The sequence below is a fragment of the Thermobia domestica genome, chromosome 10, assembly GCF_964235325.1.
Source record: "Thermobia domestica chromosome 10, izTheDome1.hap1.1, whole genome shotgun sequence".
Taxonomy (NCBI): domain Eukaryota; kingdom Metazoa; phylum Arthropoda; class Insecta; order Zygentoma; family Lepismatidae; genus Thermobia; species Thermobia domestica.
This window is the reverse complement of record NC_137463.1, coordinates 105,491,142-105,507,024: the sequence shown is the minus strand read 5'-3', so window position 1 is coordinate 105,507,024 and position 15,883 is coordinate 105,491,142. Positions and strand designations below refer to the sequence as shown.

The following is a 15,883-nucleotide window of genomic DNA, read 5'->3' as shown; positions in this document are numbered from 1 at the left end:
AGTTTAAATTTAAAGTTTAACAGTTAATGATAATTTTAGGTTATTAAAAATCATTAACCATAGTTCGTACTGAAAGGCTTAATGAAATATGTTTCCGTATTAGCTTCACCTTATTAGAGACTGCCCTGCGTATCGTAGTCGCTAATGTTCTCGCCTTTGATGCGAGATATCCCAGCTTCAATTTCTGGCGGGCACTCTCGTTGACAAGATGTAATAGTATTTTTTTTTAGGCCTAAGTCAGGGTTACCTTGAGTTTTCCTCACTGACACCACGCAAATTCCGGGATGGTACGTAACATACAGGTCCCAGGCCGCTTCCTTCCTTCCCAGATAATGTGTTCGTCGAGGGAAGTCATCCCTAATATGCTGCGGGTTTAAGGCCGTGGATGCCATGTTGGCATGTTACGGATCCTGTTATTATTAAGAACGAATGATATATTTTTTATCGTTATAAAAATTATTTTTTGTCGATTTCCTCGAAAAGTATGCATGACGATTTACTATCACTCATGTGATTTTGTTCAGTGCAATAAGAACTATCAATTTATACGGTATAAGCCTCATCTTTGGACACTGTTAAAAATACACGTTAATATTATTGTAGAGTTCACAAGTACTATGCGCATTACTATTTGAAAATTGTGCACCAGTGTTAGTAGTATGTGTGTCACCGTTAGAAGCATATGTGTCACTGTTAGATGTAGGCTTATACGTGTGATCGTTAGAAAGCAAAGAATAGATAGAATGTGGCATTTAACATACACATACATATACACTAAATAAATAAATAAGTAGACAACCTGTTCCAACAGAATAAAGAAAACTTCGAATTATTATTGGATTGCCAACAATGGCATACTCTAGATAATGTTTTTTCTCGGAAATTACACATGAGAATTTACTCACAAGTATCTAATTCTGTTCAGTTCATCGATTGGTATGTGTAGTCTTGGGATAACTTTATAGTATTTTTTTTTTTAAAAAAATAGCGTTTTAGAATTAGCCCTTAGGCAGGGGGCCCGTCGTTTTTGAGGGGGGGGGCAGCTACAAAGCCAAAAGAAATTATGTTGCAACTAGTGTTTTTAAGGCCTGAAAAAACGGCAAATTTTGGTTTCTGGGAAACTAAAAAACACTGGTTTCTACATTATTATTATTATTATTATTATTATTATTATTATTATTATTATTATTATTATTATTATTATTATTATTATTATTTGCTTTTTGTCCATAAATTATATTCCAGGTAGTTTTTATTATGTTTAACCAATAATTACTGTCCCGGACCAAACGTTATAATTTGTGCATAACTATTTTAGTTTAAGACCTTGTACACAGAACCTATCTACATAAGGCTGATTTTCTTTGAAATTTCAGTTATTTTATTTAAGATTTCCTGACAAAAATAATTATTTATTATTCGTGACTTTAAAAAAATATTTTATTAACATCTATGTCTCATTTCCTTTGCTAGGGGCCGTCCACATATTACGTAACGCTATTTTTTGACCAATTTTTACCCCCCTCCCTCCTGCTTGTCACACTTCGTAACGCAAGGCCTAACCCCTCCCCTTTGTTACGTAATAATTTTTAATCTTTGTTTTTTTAATTATTTTCATTATTTAAGGATTTATTACAATAAAAAAACTATTTTTAATGGTAGAACTTTTTATTACAAAATTCTTATATTATTGTAAATATATTTGTAACGTTTTTCGCCAACAAATCAAAGTATTAGAAAATGGTAAACTCGTAATAATCTTTTATCCCCATAAGGTTGTTTAATTAACCAATCATAATACTTCAAACTACTGTCGTTTCCCCAAGGAGATCGCACCCATCATTTTAAGTCACTGGTGATTGGCAAGGAGAAAGTATTGCGGAGGATGCAGTTAAAACAGGATTTAAAGAAATAACATCGACCTCTTCTTCCGAGATCCAGGATGCTTCGTGCATTTGAAGTTCGCCAGTGTTAACGATGCAGAGTACTGTTCCTCGTCGACCACAGATTCGAGGTGGCTGCACACGTGAATGAGCAGGGACATGTCGTTTGTAAACAAGGTTTCGAGCATCTTCTTTCGACTTCGGACCTTCAGGTTACCACTTTACAAATTCTTTTTCTTTTCCTAAATCAGTGCTACAATGCGAATAAACTCGATTTCTTCAGATATATTCAAATCCAAAAATAATAATAATAAAGTAGTACGACATTAATTTCCTACGAATTAGGTTTTTAATATCTTTAGGTCTGCAAATCGTGCATTGTTCCGTCGCGGAAAATATTTCACGAAAAAAAGTTTCTTCTGTTTCACATGCGAAACTTCTTCGAAGAAAAGAGTGGGTAATGATTCGAATCAGAAGTTTTAAATAATATTGTCAGAAATAGCGATACAAGTGGGAACGCGAAGGAATTTTAAAGCGGTGGTTACGATCACTAACAACTAACTCTAGAAAAGGGTGTGACGTAAATGCAATGCTGTGATAGCCGCAAAACGGAGTTTTATTGTATTGTAATACACACAGGGTTCTTCACTAGTCATGCTGGTGTCTAGTACGTCTTCGAATAACTTCTGTATGTTTCAATATATATAGGCTATAGTTCGCAATTTTCAAAAATAATGTAATTATTTATTTATCTATCTATATATACAGGGTGAACGGTAACTAAGTAGACGAACTTGGACGGGTGATAGTACATCTTAAAAAAAGCAAAAAAGTCCTAGTGAACATGGGGGAAATTCCGTCCCGTTTAGGAATGACAGAGTGTCGTGGAGAGGAATGACAGAAGCGTGGGAACATGAACTTCAGAGGCCAACAGCTTAAAAACAATACATCGTAGAGAATGCGGGTAAAAACGTCACTTAGAAAGTCATACCTACTCTATTTAAAAATGCATATTTGAAAACGCAGCTACGTGTGCGCACGGGATTAACAACGTGTAACACTTCTTTCCTTTACAGCATGTCTGGGAATCCCTCCGTTCCTTTGGGGAATCCCGTGCGCACGCATAGCTGCATTTCCAAACATGCATTTTTCAAGAGTAGGTGTGACTTTCTAAGTGATGTTTTAACCGCACTCTCTATGATGTATTGTTTTTAAGCTGTTGGCCCCTGAAGTTCATGTTCTCACGCTTTCGACTCTCTGAACGGGACGGAATTTCCCCCTGTTCACTACGACTATTTTTGCTTCTTGTTAGATGTACTATCATCCGCCCAAATTTGTCCACGTAGTTACCGTTCACCCTATATTATATATATATATATATATGAAATAAAATGACTACATTTGTAACAACTCTTGAGCAACCCGACTGATTTCGATTTAATTTTCAACGTAGATGAGGTTTGGGCCTGGGATGGTTTTTATAGCTTCACTTTGAAGGTGCACTTTGAAGAGAAGGGGAAGATATACAAAAATGATCGAAAATGACCAATATTAATGTCGAATCATAGTTTTCGGATTGGCTGATATGAACAGTGCCACTTCCGATGCCGTTTAAATCCAAATTCAGTCCCCATTAGTACTCCTAAGGGGCATGGTGACATGTAAAAATAATTGAAAATTACCGATTAATTCAAATCCATACTGAAAAACGTTTTTCACCAAATTTTTCATCTGATATATTTTTTTAAAATACTAGTTACAGCATGTAAAAAATGCAATGCAGGCGTACTTACAAACCAATTTAGTACCATTGTTTTATGGTGGTATTTATAGTACCTTGTTGAAACGTTTGCCTTCAAAGTGTAAAATATAAATCGCAGTAAACTGTGTAATCTGCTGTAATAAAATAAAATTAAACCATACTGGTTTCCGATTGGTATAAGGAGGAGATACCATACTATTTTTCGATTGGTATGGTAAAATAGTATTTTTCCATACTATTTTACCGTTAATTATTAATTATATGTAAACTTTGTTATTTTTAAGTGACTGAAGAGAGGTAATCTTACAATGATGTTTTAAAAACTGGTCATTTGGGGGGGGCAGGAAATCATTTGGGGGGGCCTGGCCCCGATGCCCCCCCCGTGGCTACGCCCCTGCCCTTAGGAGACACACTTGATAAATGCCAATTCTGGGGTGTCACAAACAGGAGCTGAAAAACAGAAACTCTTCACTCCGTGAAAGCACGACGAACAATGTTGAACATCAGTGGTTGCAGGCAAAGATAGCAACTGAATTTACAAAGGAATAAAAAATTAAGTTTCGCTAAAATAAACAAGTAACAAATAAACGAAAATACGTATTTCGGGGTGCTAAACACTTCAGTGTGTCTCCCAAGGGTTAATCAGAGTTTTGTGTTATATCTCATTAACTATACTGTGTACTGTCATGTTACTAGTGTCGAAACGGAGAAGTTGATAAGGCTATTTTCAGGACCAGTTTCATATTAATAAGTGATGTGGTTATCGTATAACGTCAATTTTTAAGTTTCCAAAAAAAAACTTTTTCTTGATATTCTCCAAAATTACACTCACCTATACAATTTTTGTTCAGTTATTGACTTCAATATATATGAAGTAAAAAAGTTCGCGGAATTCTGTTGTAGCTCTTTATTATCACAATATAAGTACACATTTACTTAATCGCTTTTGAAGTTGGCACCTTCGGAACACACACACACACACTTGCTCCATCCCTCTTATGATTGGTGGAAACACCGACGAAAGTCCTCTTTTGGTATCTTCCAAAGTTCAGACGTCGTGTTGATTTTGATCTCTTTTACGTTGGCGAAACGGAAAAAGCCCATTTTTAGCTTTGGCAAGAGCCAAACATCCGATGATGCTAAACTGTTTTCAAGGCTTTAAAACTCTCTGAATCAGATTTTCCCCAATTTGCACGTGAACTTGATGTTTACGCGTTGATCGATCTGTGAAATTGCTCCAACTGATCACTACACACTCTTCCGTTCGTTAAGACATGTTCATATACGCAACCTAGGGATTGTATTGTCCAAGATTCGTTGTGATTGCATCACAAACGCCAGAACTACAACATTTCGGAAACTCGTTGACTGCCCCTCGTATATATATATATACACTCCTCCTGTATATAGGCATATTTTAATTTTTATACACTGTTAAGAAAAATAACGACAAAACATAGGTCTACTAAACATTTTCAACAGGCGCAAAGTTGTTTAAAAATCAATTAAAATGAAAGAGATACGATATGAAACTAATGAGAACTGCATATTGAAATACCAGAAAAATACAAATGCAACAAGGCCCGCATATTGAAATACAATTAAGGGGGCAGATTACTAAATATTTTTCAAAAGCTAATAATATTTCTCTTGCCAGTTTTTCGTAAGTGAAAAAGAGATAATGAAATGTGACTTACCTCAGAAATAGATAATGTTATTCTACACCCAAAAATATGAATCGGAAGAATTTTCAGTGTCGCCATCCATAGAAATTACAGTGTGACCAGAATTTGAATTACCCAAAAATCTAGGTTATAGCAGCGACTAGAAAAATGAACTCAACGGCAATTGATGACTTATTATACTGTCTGTGTTCCTTGTTAACTACTTTTTAAATAATGTTTGTATTTATTTTGTAATAAAGAGTACAAAATAAATAAGTTTTAATTATCAGTAGAATTAAAATGATGTTTGTATTTGTTTTGTAATAAAGAGTACAAAATAAATAAGTTTTAATTATCAGTAGAATTAAAATACAAATATTATTTAAAAAGTAATTAACAAGGAGCTCAGACAGCATGATAAGTCATCAATTGCCGTTGAGTTCATTTTTCTAGTCGCTGCCATAATCTAGATTTTTTGGTAATTCAAATTCTGGTCACAGTGTAATTTCTATGGATGGCAACATTGAAAACTCTTCCGATTCGTATTTTCGGGTGTAGAATAACATTATCTATTATTGAGGTAAGTCACATTTCATTATCTCCTTTCATTTACGAAAAACTGGCAAAAGAAAAATTGTTAGCTTTTGAAAAATATTGAGTAGTCTGCCCCCTTAATATTGAAAGCTAATGAGATACCTGAGCATAGTGTGATTTCACTAGTGCGGCAATGTCTGGTTCAATATTCGTGAGGCACATTATCAAGTCATTTAAAGCAGTCAATAACTTTTTTAACAACTGTCCAAGTTTTTTAAAACCAAAATTAGAAATCACTTTATTTTTTATCATATGACCCAAAATTAAGGGAGTTATGAAGTTTTAAAATTTTCAAACGGCCTCCATTTTGAAACAGCATGACTGATCGGATTCGATATTTGTAATATGAATAAACTGATCAAGTTTGGTTTTAATCCATTCACTTTTAGGGAAGTTACTGTACCCACTCTATACAAGAAATGGATTCTACTATTATAGAAATAGATGGATACCCTGAAATCTCCGCAATAGGTATATTAAAAATCACATACAAGCTTATTACAAAACAGAAATTGTAAATGGGTCGCTGGCAAGAGGATGCGATGAAATAGGGGTCGTGAAAGGAATTAGGTTGAGAACCACTGGCATAACCGAAGGAAAACAATTACTAGCCTATATTATATTTAACGTTTGAGAAGTCTGTTTTCAGGATTAATTCCTTCGTTTCAACTTCACAACCTGCACAGCAAGAAAGCAATAGCATTAAAACAATTTTAAGACAGGCCAGTGTCACAAGGTGACTACAATTTTAGCGTGTTATTTCAGCCACAAGGATAAGTTGTTGCTGTTAACACAGGCCTGAAGTGACCGATTTGACACAGAGATGATGTTGAGCGGTTTTGAACGCAAGCCATTGAAATACAGTGTATTCAATTTAAAAGCGTTATGGAGCATAAATATACAATATACAAAATATACAAGTAAACTCTTAAAGCTTATGTTGTAAATTATATCCTTGATCTATCCGCTTCCCACCCTTCAGCTGCAATCAACTTCTCCTGTAACAATAGTCATAACGTAACTACAACAACAAAAACAAGACTCAAATATACTTTACCTCCCGCTTTTAAATTGAACGCACTGTACTAATATTAATAACTATTTTATTCGTCACTGGTTTAGAGAAACCTTTCATTTGCTAAGAAAGGTATCACAATTACCCCAAAATCCTGCGTATCAGATAGATACGCTATACTGTAGTTTTAAGTGTGCACATTGAATTGAAAGAATATCATAAATATCCATTGTTTGATACTAAGGATTTGTATTAGTTTTTCTAATTTTTTGCTATGAGGAAAGCTTTACGCGGTGTATTAGACATTTATGCCAAGTAATAAATAACATAGTGTATTATATTTCCTGTAATCTTTCAGGAAAGTCGTTGTGTGTGCGTATGAATTTTCTGACATTTATATAAAGAGAAGTGTTGTCATCTTTGATTCCTACGTTTACGGTTTTCTTCTTCGTCCTCGCAACCATTTTGAATAATTTATGTCATACATAATTATTCGTAATATGAGTCACGTCCATTAAATAAAGAAAATGTTTTTGTGAAAGCAGTTGTTGGGCAACTTATAACGACAATACTGTATGTATATGTCACTATGGACAATGGTCCGTAACATAATATGTATTTTGTTATCATATTATGATATCACTTTTTTATGACCAGATCTGCCTATTTATGTTATTTAGTTTGGGCCAGGCATAAGTATCTATGTTTTTATGGTTAGTTTAGAATGCCTAGGTATAAAGGGTACGCCATTATAAATGAATGTATATTCGTTTAAAAATCAGATATTTTGTAAAAATTCAGAAGGTAAATAATAAAGTATTTACACAAAATACATAAATTCGCATATATCGTATTCTATGTTATATCATTTTGAACAGTTAACTAGTGAATTACGTTAAAGTAATCCCTTAGTACATCAAAATCGAACTTAGGGCTAGATATAACGAAGTGTGAATGAAAGTAAACGATATATACACTGATCACCAGTTGAATTAGAGACATCTACCTAATACCGTGTAGCACCACCTATCGCTCTGATAACGGCGGCTACCTGCCGCAGCATGGACTCCTCGAAGCGCCTGCAGTATTGTTGTGGCATCTCACTCCACATCTGCTGCCATTCTCCCATAGAACACGCAGGTTGGTCGGAAGAGATATGTTCGAAGGCGTCGTTCTATGCCGTCCCAGATATGTTCGACGGGATTGAGGTCCGGTGACCGTGATGGCCAAAGAAGTGTTGCCAGGTCAGAGGAGTGCTCATCAAACCAGTCTGCTGTTATTGTCCTGCTCAAAGATGAGGTCCAAATCCGGATGTTGCAGCCGAGCAAGTGACAGAACGTGATAATACAAAAGATCGCAGTAGCGTTCACTTGTGTCTGACGTGTTAGGAGGCCCATTTCTGTTCAAGTAAACATGTCCCACATGAGAATACCATTACTACCGTCCTGCACAGTTCCCTGCTGGCACGATGGATCCATAGCCTTGTGCAATTGGAATGGCCCCATACCTGTCCATTGGCAAGTACCAATGTGAAAAGTGACTCGTCTGTGCAGGCAACCTTTTTCTACATTTCTACCGGCCAGTGGCGGTGTTCCTTTGGCAATGATAGACATTGTTTCCTGTGTTGTGCGGTTAAAAGGGATACTCGCGTGGGTCGATGGCTTTTGTACCGCATGGCGAATAGGTGGTTGTGGATTGTATAGCTTCTACCGCGGCATTGTTGTCCTGCATTGAGTTCCTGCGCGATTTGACACACTGTGGAACGTCTATTGGCTGTTATGGTGCGGCCCAGTCGACGCCTATCTCTGTCATCGACACGTCCCTGATCGTGGCAATTTGCCCGTGAGGGTTAGGGTATTCTTCATATTTCTGTTGTGAAATTTATGTATTATAAACATATTTTATCTAGTTTTTTCTGTATTTATGGTTGTATTTATAGTAATTATGTTTATAAATATTAATCTGACTTTTTCTCCACCTTGTTTACAGATCGACAATTCCAAAATGGGGGATGGAAAAACGCCAAATGGACAAGATGGTCATCCTCCTAACTATGGCGAAGACAATTTTGTTGCTGCTAAAGGAAAGAAGTCTCTTCGACTACCTTCTTTCAGCGAGTGCATTCCTAGTGCAATATATGTTATAAGTAATGTGACTGTGGAGCCAGTGATGTTTTTCTACCTACTTTCTTATACATTGACATTTGTCATCGAACGTCAGTTTTATATAGAGAAAGTGTGCCTAGCTACTTTCAGAAGCAATAACACTGAAATTTGTGACAATTTGAACAATGAGACATATTCAGAACAAGAAATTCAAATTCAAAAGAAAGTGTCTAATTTTCTAATGTTTAATAATCTTATTAGTCAAGTGCTTCCTGTAATAACAGGGTTCTTATTGGCCATTTGGACAGATCACCACGGACCAAAGACAGCAATGGTAGTGGGTATGATTGGTAAAGCAGTTTATTTTGCGGCCAATATATTAAATGCTTATTACATTCACTGGCCAATTGAATACATACTTCTCTGTGCAACTTTACCCCGTGTGATAGTCGGGTATGATATCAGTATGTTCATGGCTATGTACAGCTACATATCGGCCGTATCAACACCATCAGATCGGACAATGAGAATAGCAATATTAGAAAGTTCTCTTGTGATTACCTTTCCTCTAGGCGTCTCTCTAGGGTCTTATATTTTCACAGCCTCAGGAAGAAGTTACATAATTTGCTTCTTTGTTAGTTTCATTGTGAGTATAGTAGGAGTGTTTTACACAGTGTTCGGTGTGAAAAATATAAAACGTTCCACCAGAAACCACGAGGGAGAAAGTCTTGGAGGTGAGAGGACTGGTTGCTGGGACATCCTTTTCGACTCCTTTAGGATAACTTTCCGGAAACGAAAAGGAAACAAAAGGATGTATATTATCATACTTCTCATTGTGTCTTTGCTCAACAGTTCCACTCTCGGTAACTATAATCTAAATCAATTAATCTCTTAGAGAGTTCATTCCTAGTTTGTGTAGTGCAACAAAATACGTGATGATAATACTACTTTGATGAATTCTTAAAAAAAGGAAACGATAAATCTCAGAAACTGGTGTTTTTCAGTCTCCTGAAATATACGTAGATCAAGCTTAAATTTCTACAGCGTGTTAGGGAAGAGATGTTTTAGATTGGGGTACCTGTATAGCACCATAATTAGGACCTTCCGATGCAGGTGAAAACTGTCCAGAGTAAGAAATTTCCGATGGGAAACCAAAATATGGGACGTAGTCCATTTTAATATTAATATATACACTGCAAAAACTACACTGAGAAAAATCCGTTCTCCAGACAGCGGTATATTGTGCAAATGTACGGAATCCTGTTGCTTACTTCAGAAATCAGTATGGAGCATACGTTATCCATATACTACATACGCACTGCCCTTAGATGTTACATCATGTCGATGCAGGATGTCTGACATCTAACAGTTTTCCGTATATCACATGCATATACTTATGTTACATTCCTCAGCTATATGTTATATACGTCCATTTGTATGTGAGATCCTGACCGCCTATATTGTTTCATACGGAAAGTACTTATAGATGGAACACTTATACGGAAAATATTATAAAACATGAGTTTTCAGTTATACGTCTAAGTCCAAAAACTATAGGAATTACGCATGTAACCTACCTTTTTAAGTATGTCACCTACATTTTTTTCTCAGTGTAAACTAATATTTGAATATTCTTTGTCATCTTTCAGATGCAACTTTTGGTCATTGATTAACATGTCCAAAATTGTCTCCCAGTGAACAAAAAGTCTCTAGAATGTATCCTAAAACTGGTTGATAGGAACTTCCTTAAGGGTATTGGAAAATGGAACGTGAACATAAACGTTATCTTCTGATGTATCCAATGAATATACCGGCTTGAAATGACTTTTGAACAGCATCAAGACGCTTTACAGATTTACAAGCCCATACATCACTGGACATATCAGAAATTCAGGTACATTTCCAACACTCTTACGGCAGTTCTTATTAACTTCTTTTAGGATGAATTTTAGACATTGTTTGTTCACTGATTAAACACTTCAAGATATTTTTTTTTCAAAATTCATTTTTAAAAAAATGTCCAATCACTGATTAACTGTTTGCAGTATAGTAGGGTGCATTCTTTATCACCTATGTGTTATAGTATCACAAAACAAAATCATAATATGAATATTTGAAATTTATCAGTGGTATCTCTAAATGTTAACAACTCATACTTACAACTAACAACTTATTTTTTGTGTCATAGATATAAGATGCATCCAGGTCATTTCCTTGATATTCATCCAATTACTCTCGGAGAATGGACCTCATACTCAACCATGTAACCACATAATGTTTTAAAGGACTATCAAAGAAGATAAATTAGATCAATAACTGATCACGTAGAGCTCCTTCGTGGCTAAGCGGTTAGTGTACGCGCCTTTGGCGTGGAAGACCCGGGTTCGATTCCCGGCGGAAGCTCATGTGGTTCGAGTTCCACGTTAATCAGTAGGTCCACGCCTCATATAGCCTCGCTGCTGAACGGGACGCTAAACTAAAATCAACTCAACTGACCACGTGGCCACATTAATATTTGACAATTTCTACCCACATTAGGGGATGAGCAGGAACACTCAAATTTACAGAAGTATATATTCAGAACCTGGAGAACATTTACGTATCAATTTTTATTTCTTGATAATTCTCATACTTAAGAGGTGGGCCAATGTATCCCTCCAAAATATTTGGATTAATATCTCAATGTACCCATATCTTATGAAAGGGAATATACTCCTATAGTCAAATATATATAATCATATAATGTGATAAACAATCATCAAAGGAAAAGAATTAGATCAAAAATCTCCAGATTTTTAGTTTTTGGCAATTTACTCATAAAAGGGAATAAGATGGACTACCCAAATTTACAGTAGTATATATTTGGGTTCATTTAACAAATTTCATTTTTTGACAATTTCCAAATTTAAGAGGTGATCTTATGTACCCCTTCCGAAATTTAAGAGGGTACATCAATGTGCTTATGCCTCGTGAAAGGGGAATGAAACTATGTAGTTTCCCATATGACAATGTAAAGTAATAAACTCTCATCAAAGAGATACAATAGGTCAAAGCCTCCGAAATTTACAGTTTTGGCAATCTTTACAAATAAAATTGAACGAGATGGACCCTTAAAAATTACAGAGTTACATATTCCGGTCCTACATTACCATACCAAGTTTTTATTTTGGCAAGTTTCAAGATGGGTTAAGTTCCCTCCGCCAAAATTTATAAACGGTGATACACGAGTACTATGTACTCCTAGGTTATTGATCCAAGGCCAAACCCGTAGGTTATTAACCCCGGGCCAAACTCCTAAATTATTGAACTCGGGACATTGAAAAAAGTTGCTGAATCAGCTAGCTAGCAGCGCGCCAGTCAGTATTACTGGGAGTAAAGATGATATATAAACTTTGGAAAGCAAAGATAGGCAAAATAAAGATATTTCGCATCTGCAAAGTATCAAGGATGGAACTAACAAGGTTCCGAAAGTAAAGGAAAGATAAAAAGGCGGCGGGAGGAGTATTTCTAGAAACTTTCTCAATGAAGAGAATCGAGGGAAACTTGCAAAGATCTATTCATGAATCAAAAACTGGTTCGGCCTGTGACTATGATAGAGGTAGAAAATGTCCTGAAAGATATGAAAAGTGTTAAGGGATCAGGACCGGATAATATCCCTTTCGCAGCATCGAAAAGTTTAGCTAAAGAAGGAGTGCAGTGGTTTATTTGACATTGGAATAGGAAATTACCAGTAGAAACAAGAATAAGCCAAAAACAGTAGAGAGCAGCTACGTTGTTCCGGTTTTTAAAAACAAAGAGGATATGCAATAATGTGGCAACTACAGGGGAAGAAAACTTATGAACCATGTAACGAAACTCTGGAAGAGAGTGATAGAAGCAAGATCCAGAGAAGAAACCGAAATAACAGAGAACCTATATGGTTTCGTGCCAGGACAGTGGACAACGGGTAGCATATTTGCACTTAGGATACTAATGGAAAAGTACAAAGAATACCAAGAGGATCTCCATATGGCTTTTATCGACCTAGAGAAAGCGTATGATAGAGTGCCACGGTATCTTTTTTGGTAGGACAGAAGTAATGTAGTTCTAACACCACATCTGTATGATTTAGGATATGTATGATGGATGTAGGGCCAAAGTGAGGCGCGTGTACCGAATAACAGGAGAGTTTACAGTTAAAGTAGGATTTCATTAGTAATCTAGTTTTAGCCCATACATTTTTGCTATTGTGATGGACTATCTTATAACGGGTATCCAAGAGTTGCACCTTGGAATATGCTGTTTAAGGAGACATCGTGCTGGTGAGTGAAATCAAGGGAGAACTGCAAGACAATGATACCTCGGGAGGATCACTGGAGAGCAAGGGGATTAGTATTAATATAACTAAGACAGAATATTCATAGTCTTTTCAGGAAAAATGTGATGGATACTATAAAAATGTGACTGGACAAAGAAAGTTGATAATAACGGGGAAATTTAAAATACTTGGAATCTATACCACAGGAGAATCCAGGAATAGGTTTAAACAGCAGAGTTAGCAGTGGTTGGAAAAAATGGAGAGAAGTGGCAGGAGTATTGTGTGACTGTAGAATACCAATACGCCTTAAAGGAAAAGTTTACGAAACAATAATAAAGCCTGTTATATTATACATAGCGGAATGTTAGACGGCGAAGACAGAGGAACAGAAATTGCATGTGGCGAAGATAAAGATGATTCGGTGGATGTGTGGAGCGACGCGGAAGGACAGAATTAGAAATGAAGTGATACAAGGAACGATAACGGTGGGACCAGTATACAACGATATATGTACAACGAGTACAACGAATGGTATTGTATAATTTCTGCTATCGGCAACGATGGAAAATGCAAGAGGAAGAAGAGGAAGAAGAAAATGATATAGATGAACAATGACGCCATTATGTATGTTTGCTGGTGCAACACCCAAGGTATCAGAAACAGAATAATTTAAGAAATATGTAATTTCAGTTACGTACTTAACCCAGTCAGAGTGACTGTTTTACAGTAATGTCTGGACATCATTCCAAGATTACGATGAATATTTTCAACTATTGAGCTACTAGGATGATATGGCGTGACGAAATAAACTTTGATATTAGCGTTATTCATATGGCCTAATAATTGTGCTTGATTTTCATACACTTCTCACAGTCGTTAATGTAATTCTTGATTTGAGGCCGTAGATATTTCCAATAAAAAGTTTTCCTAAGTAACGAATATACCTTCTGATATCCAAAATGCCCAAAGTCATCGTGGTATGCTTTTAATATGCGAGGTAGTAGCTTTGGTGGTATACATATTTGTTCTATTTTTATATTTAAAGTCACTAATCACTAGTACATCATTTGAAATTTGATATAACGAATTCGAGTTACGTGGACAGTCACAAATTTTCGGGCACTCTATTAAGTGTTTTATGATTTTCGCAAACTCTTCATAATTTCCTTGTCCTTCTTTCAGTTCTTGCAACGATGTTTCATTTATTTCATCCTGAAGAACTTTAAATGAATTTATAGAAAGTACCCTATGTTCAAAACTTGGAAATAACCTTGATAACGTATCCACAGGTATGTTATGAACGCCTTTGATATGCTGTATTTCAAAATCAAAGGATTACAGTTCTAATGACCACCTCAGTAGACGACTATTATAACCTTGTACTCTTTTAAGATGCCGTAATGAATTATGATCAGTCAATACTATAAAATGACGGCCAATAAGATATGGAGCGAACTTTGAAGTGCAAAAGATACAGCTAGCAGTTCAATTTCCGTTGTTGTATATCCCTTTTCCGCATTCTTCAGAGTTCGGCTAATACAATGTATCACTGCGGGGTTCTCAACGGGTGCATTAGGTTGCCAAAGTATCCCTGAAATTCCGGATAACGATCCATCACATTGAACGTAAAAAGTACGATCAAAATCGGGATAGATCAACTGAATATTTTTTATAATACTGGTTTTCAAGTTATTAAAACTTCGTTCTTGAGCATCAGTCCATTGTCAAGGAACTCCTTTTCTTGTGATTAAAAATAATGGTTCAGAAATTTTGGCAAACCGAGGTATCGATCTCCGGAACCAATTAAACAAACCCAAAACTTGTCGACTTTCTTTTAAATTTGAAGGTGGAGGTAAATCTTTTATTGCTTGAATTTTTGCTTCACTAAAGCACATACCCCGTGCACTAATATTATATCCAAGGAACTCAATAGAAGTCTTAAAACATTTTGACTTCTCTAAATTAACCGTAATTCCTGCGCTTTCAAGACGTTCTAAAACAGTGTTCAAACTTTTCAAGTATTCTTCAGGATTCTTTCCCATTATTAAAATATCATCCGCATAAAAAACTACATTGGAGCGAAGATCTTGCCCTAATACTTGATTTAAGCAATCTGCCAAAGCAGCGCTTCCATTAATTAATCCAAAAACAACTCGGTGGAACTCGTACAACTGTCCTTCGAAACAAAAAGCTGTATAATGTCTAGAATTCCCTTCTAATAATAGCTGATTATAAGCCGAGACGAGGTCCAAATTCCCAAATATGGTATTGCCTTGTAGAGAACTGAGAATTTCATCAATATGAGGATACCTTACTTGTTCTAACTGTATATGTTTGTTTAATTTTCTCAAATCCAGGACTATTCTCGCTTGTTTTCCATCCTTCTTTGGTACAACATGAATGGGATTAAGATATATACTTTGTGATGGTCTGATTATCCCATTTTGCAACATATCACAAATTTGTTTCCTCACTTCATCCCTGAATTTATACGGTATGATATAAGGATTGGTTACAATTGGTTGATTTGTATCCACATCAATCGCATACATGAAATTCTTAC

The 15,883-nt window shown here is 35.8% G+C and overlaps 1 protein-coding gene across 1 annotated transcript; it reads left to right on the top strand.

The window, feature by feature from the left end:
* The first annotated feature begins 8,922 nt into the window (after window positions 1–8,922).
* LOC145661573 (lysosomal proton-coupled steroid conjugate and bile acid symporter SLC46A3-like) lies at window positions 8,923–9,918 on the top strand. Its single transcript, XM_081726891.1, has one exon. It carries the CDS (start codon window positions 8,923–8,925, stop codon window positions 9,916–9,918), a length of 996 nt encoding a protein of 331 aa, XP_081583017.1.
* Window positions 9,919–15,883: the final 5,965 nt, after the last annotated feature.

Excerpts from the sequence above, each read along its gene's own strand:
- LOC145661573 (XM_081726891.1), top strand. The coding sequence starts at position 8,923 with ATGGGGGATGGAAAAACGCCAAATGGACAAGATGGTCATCCTCCTAAC.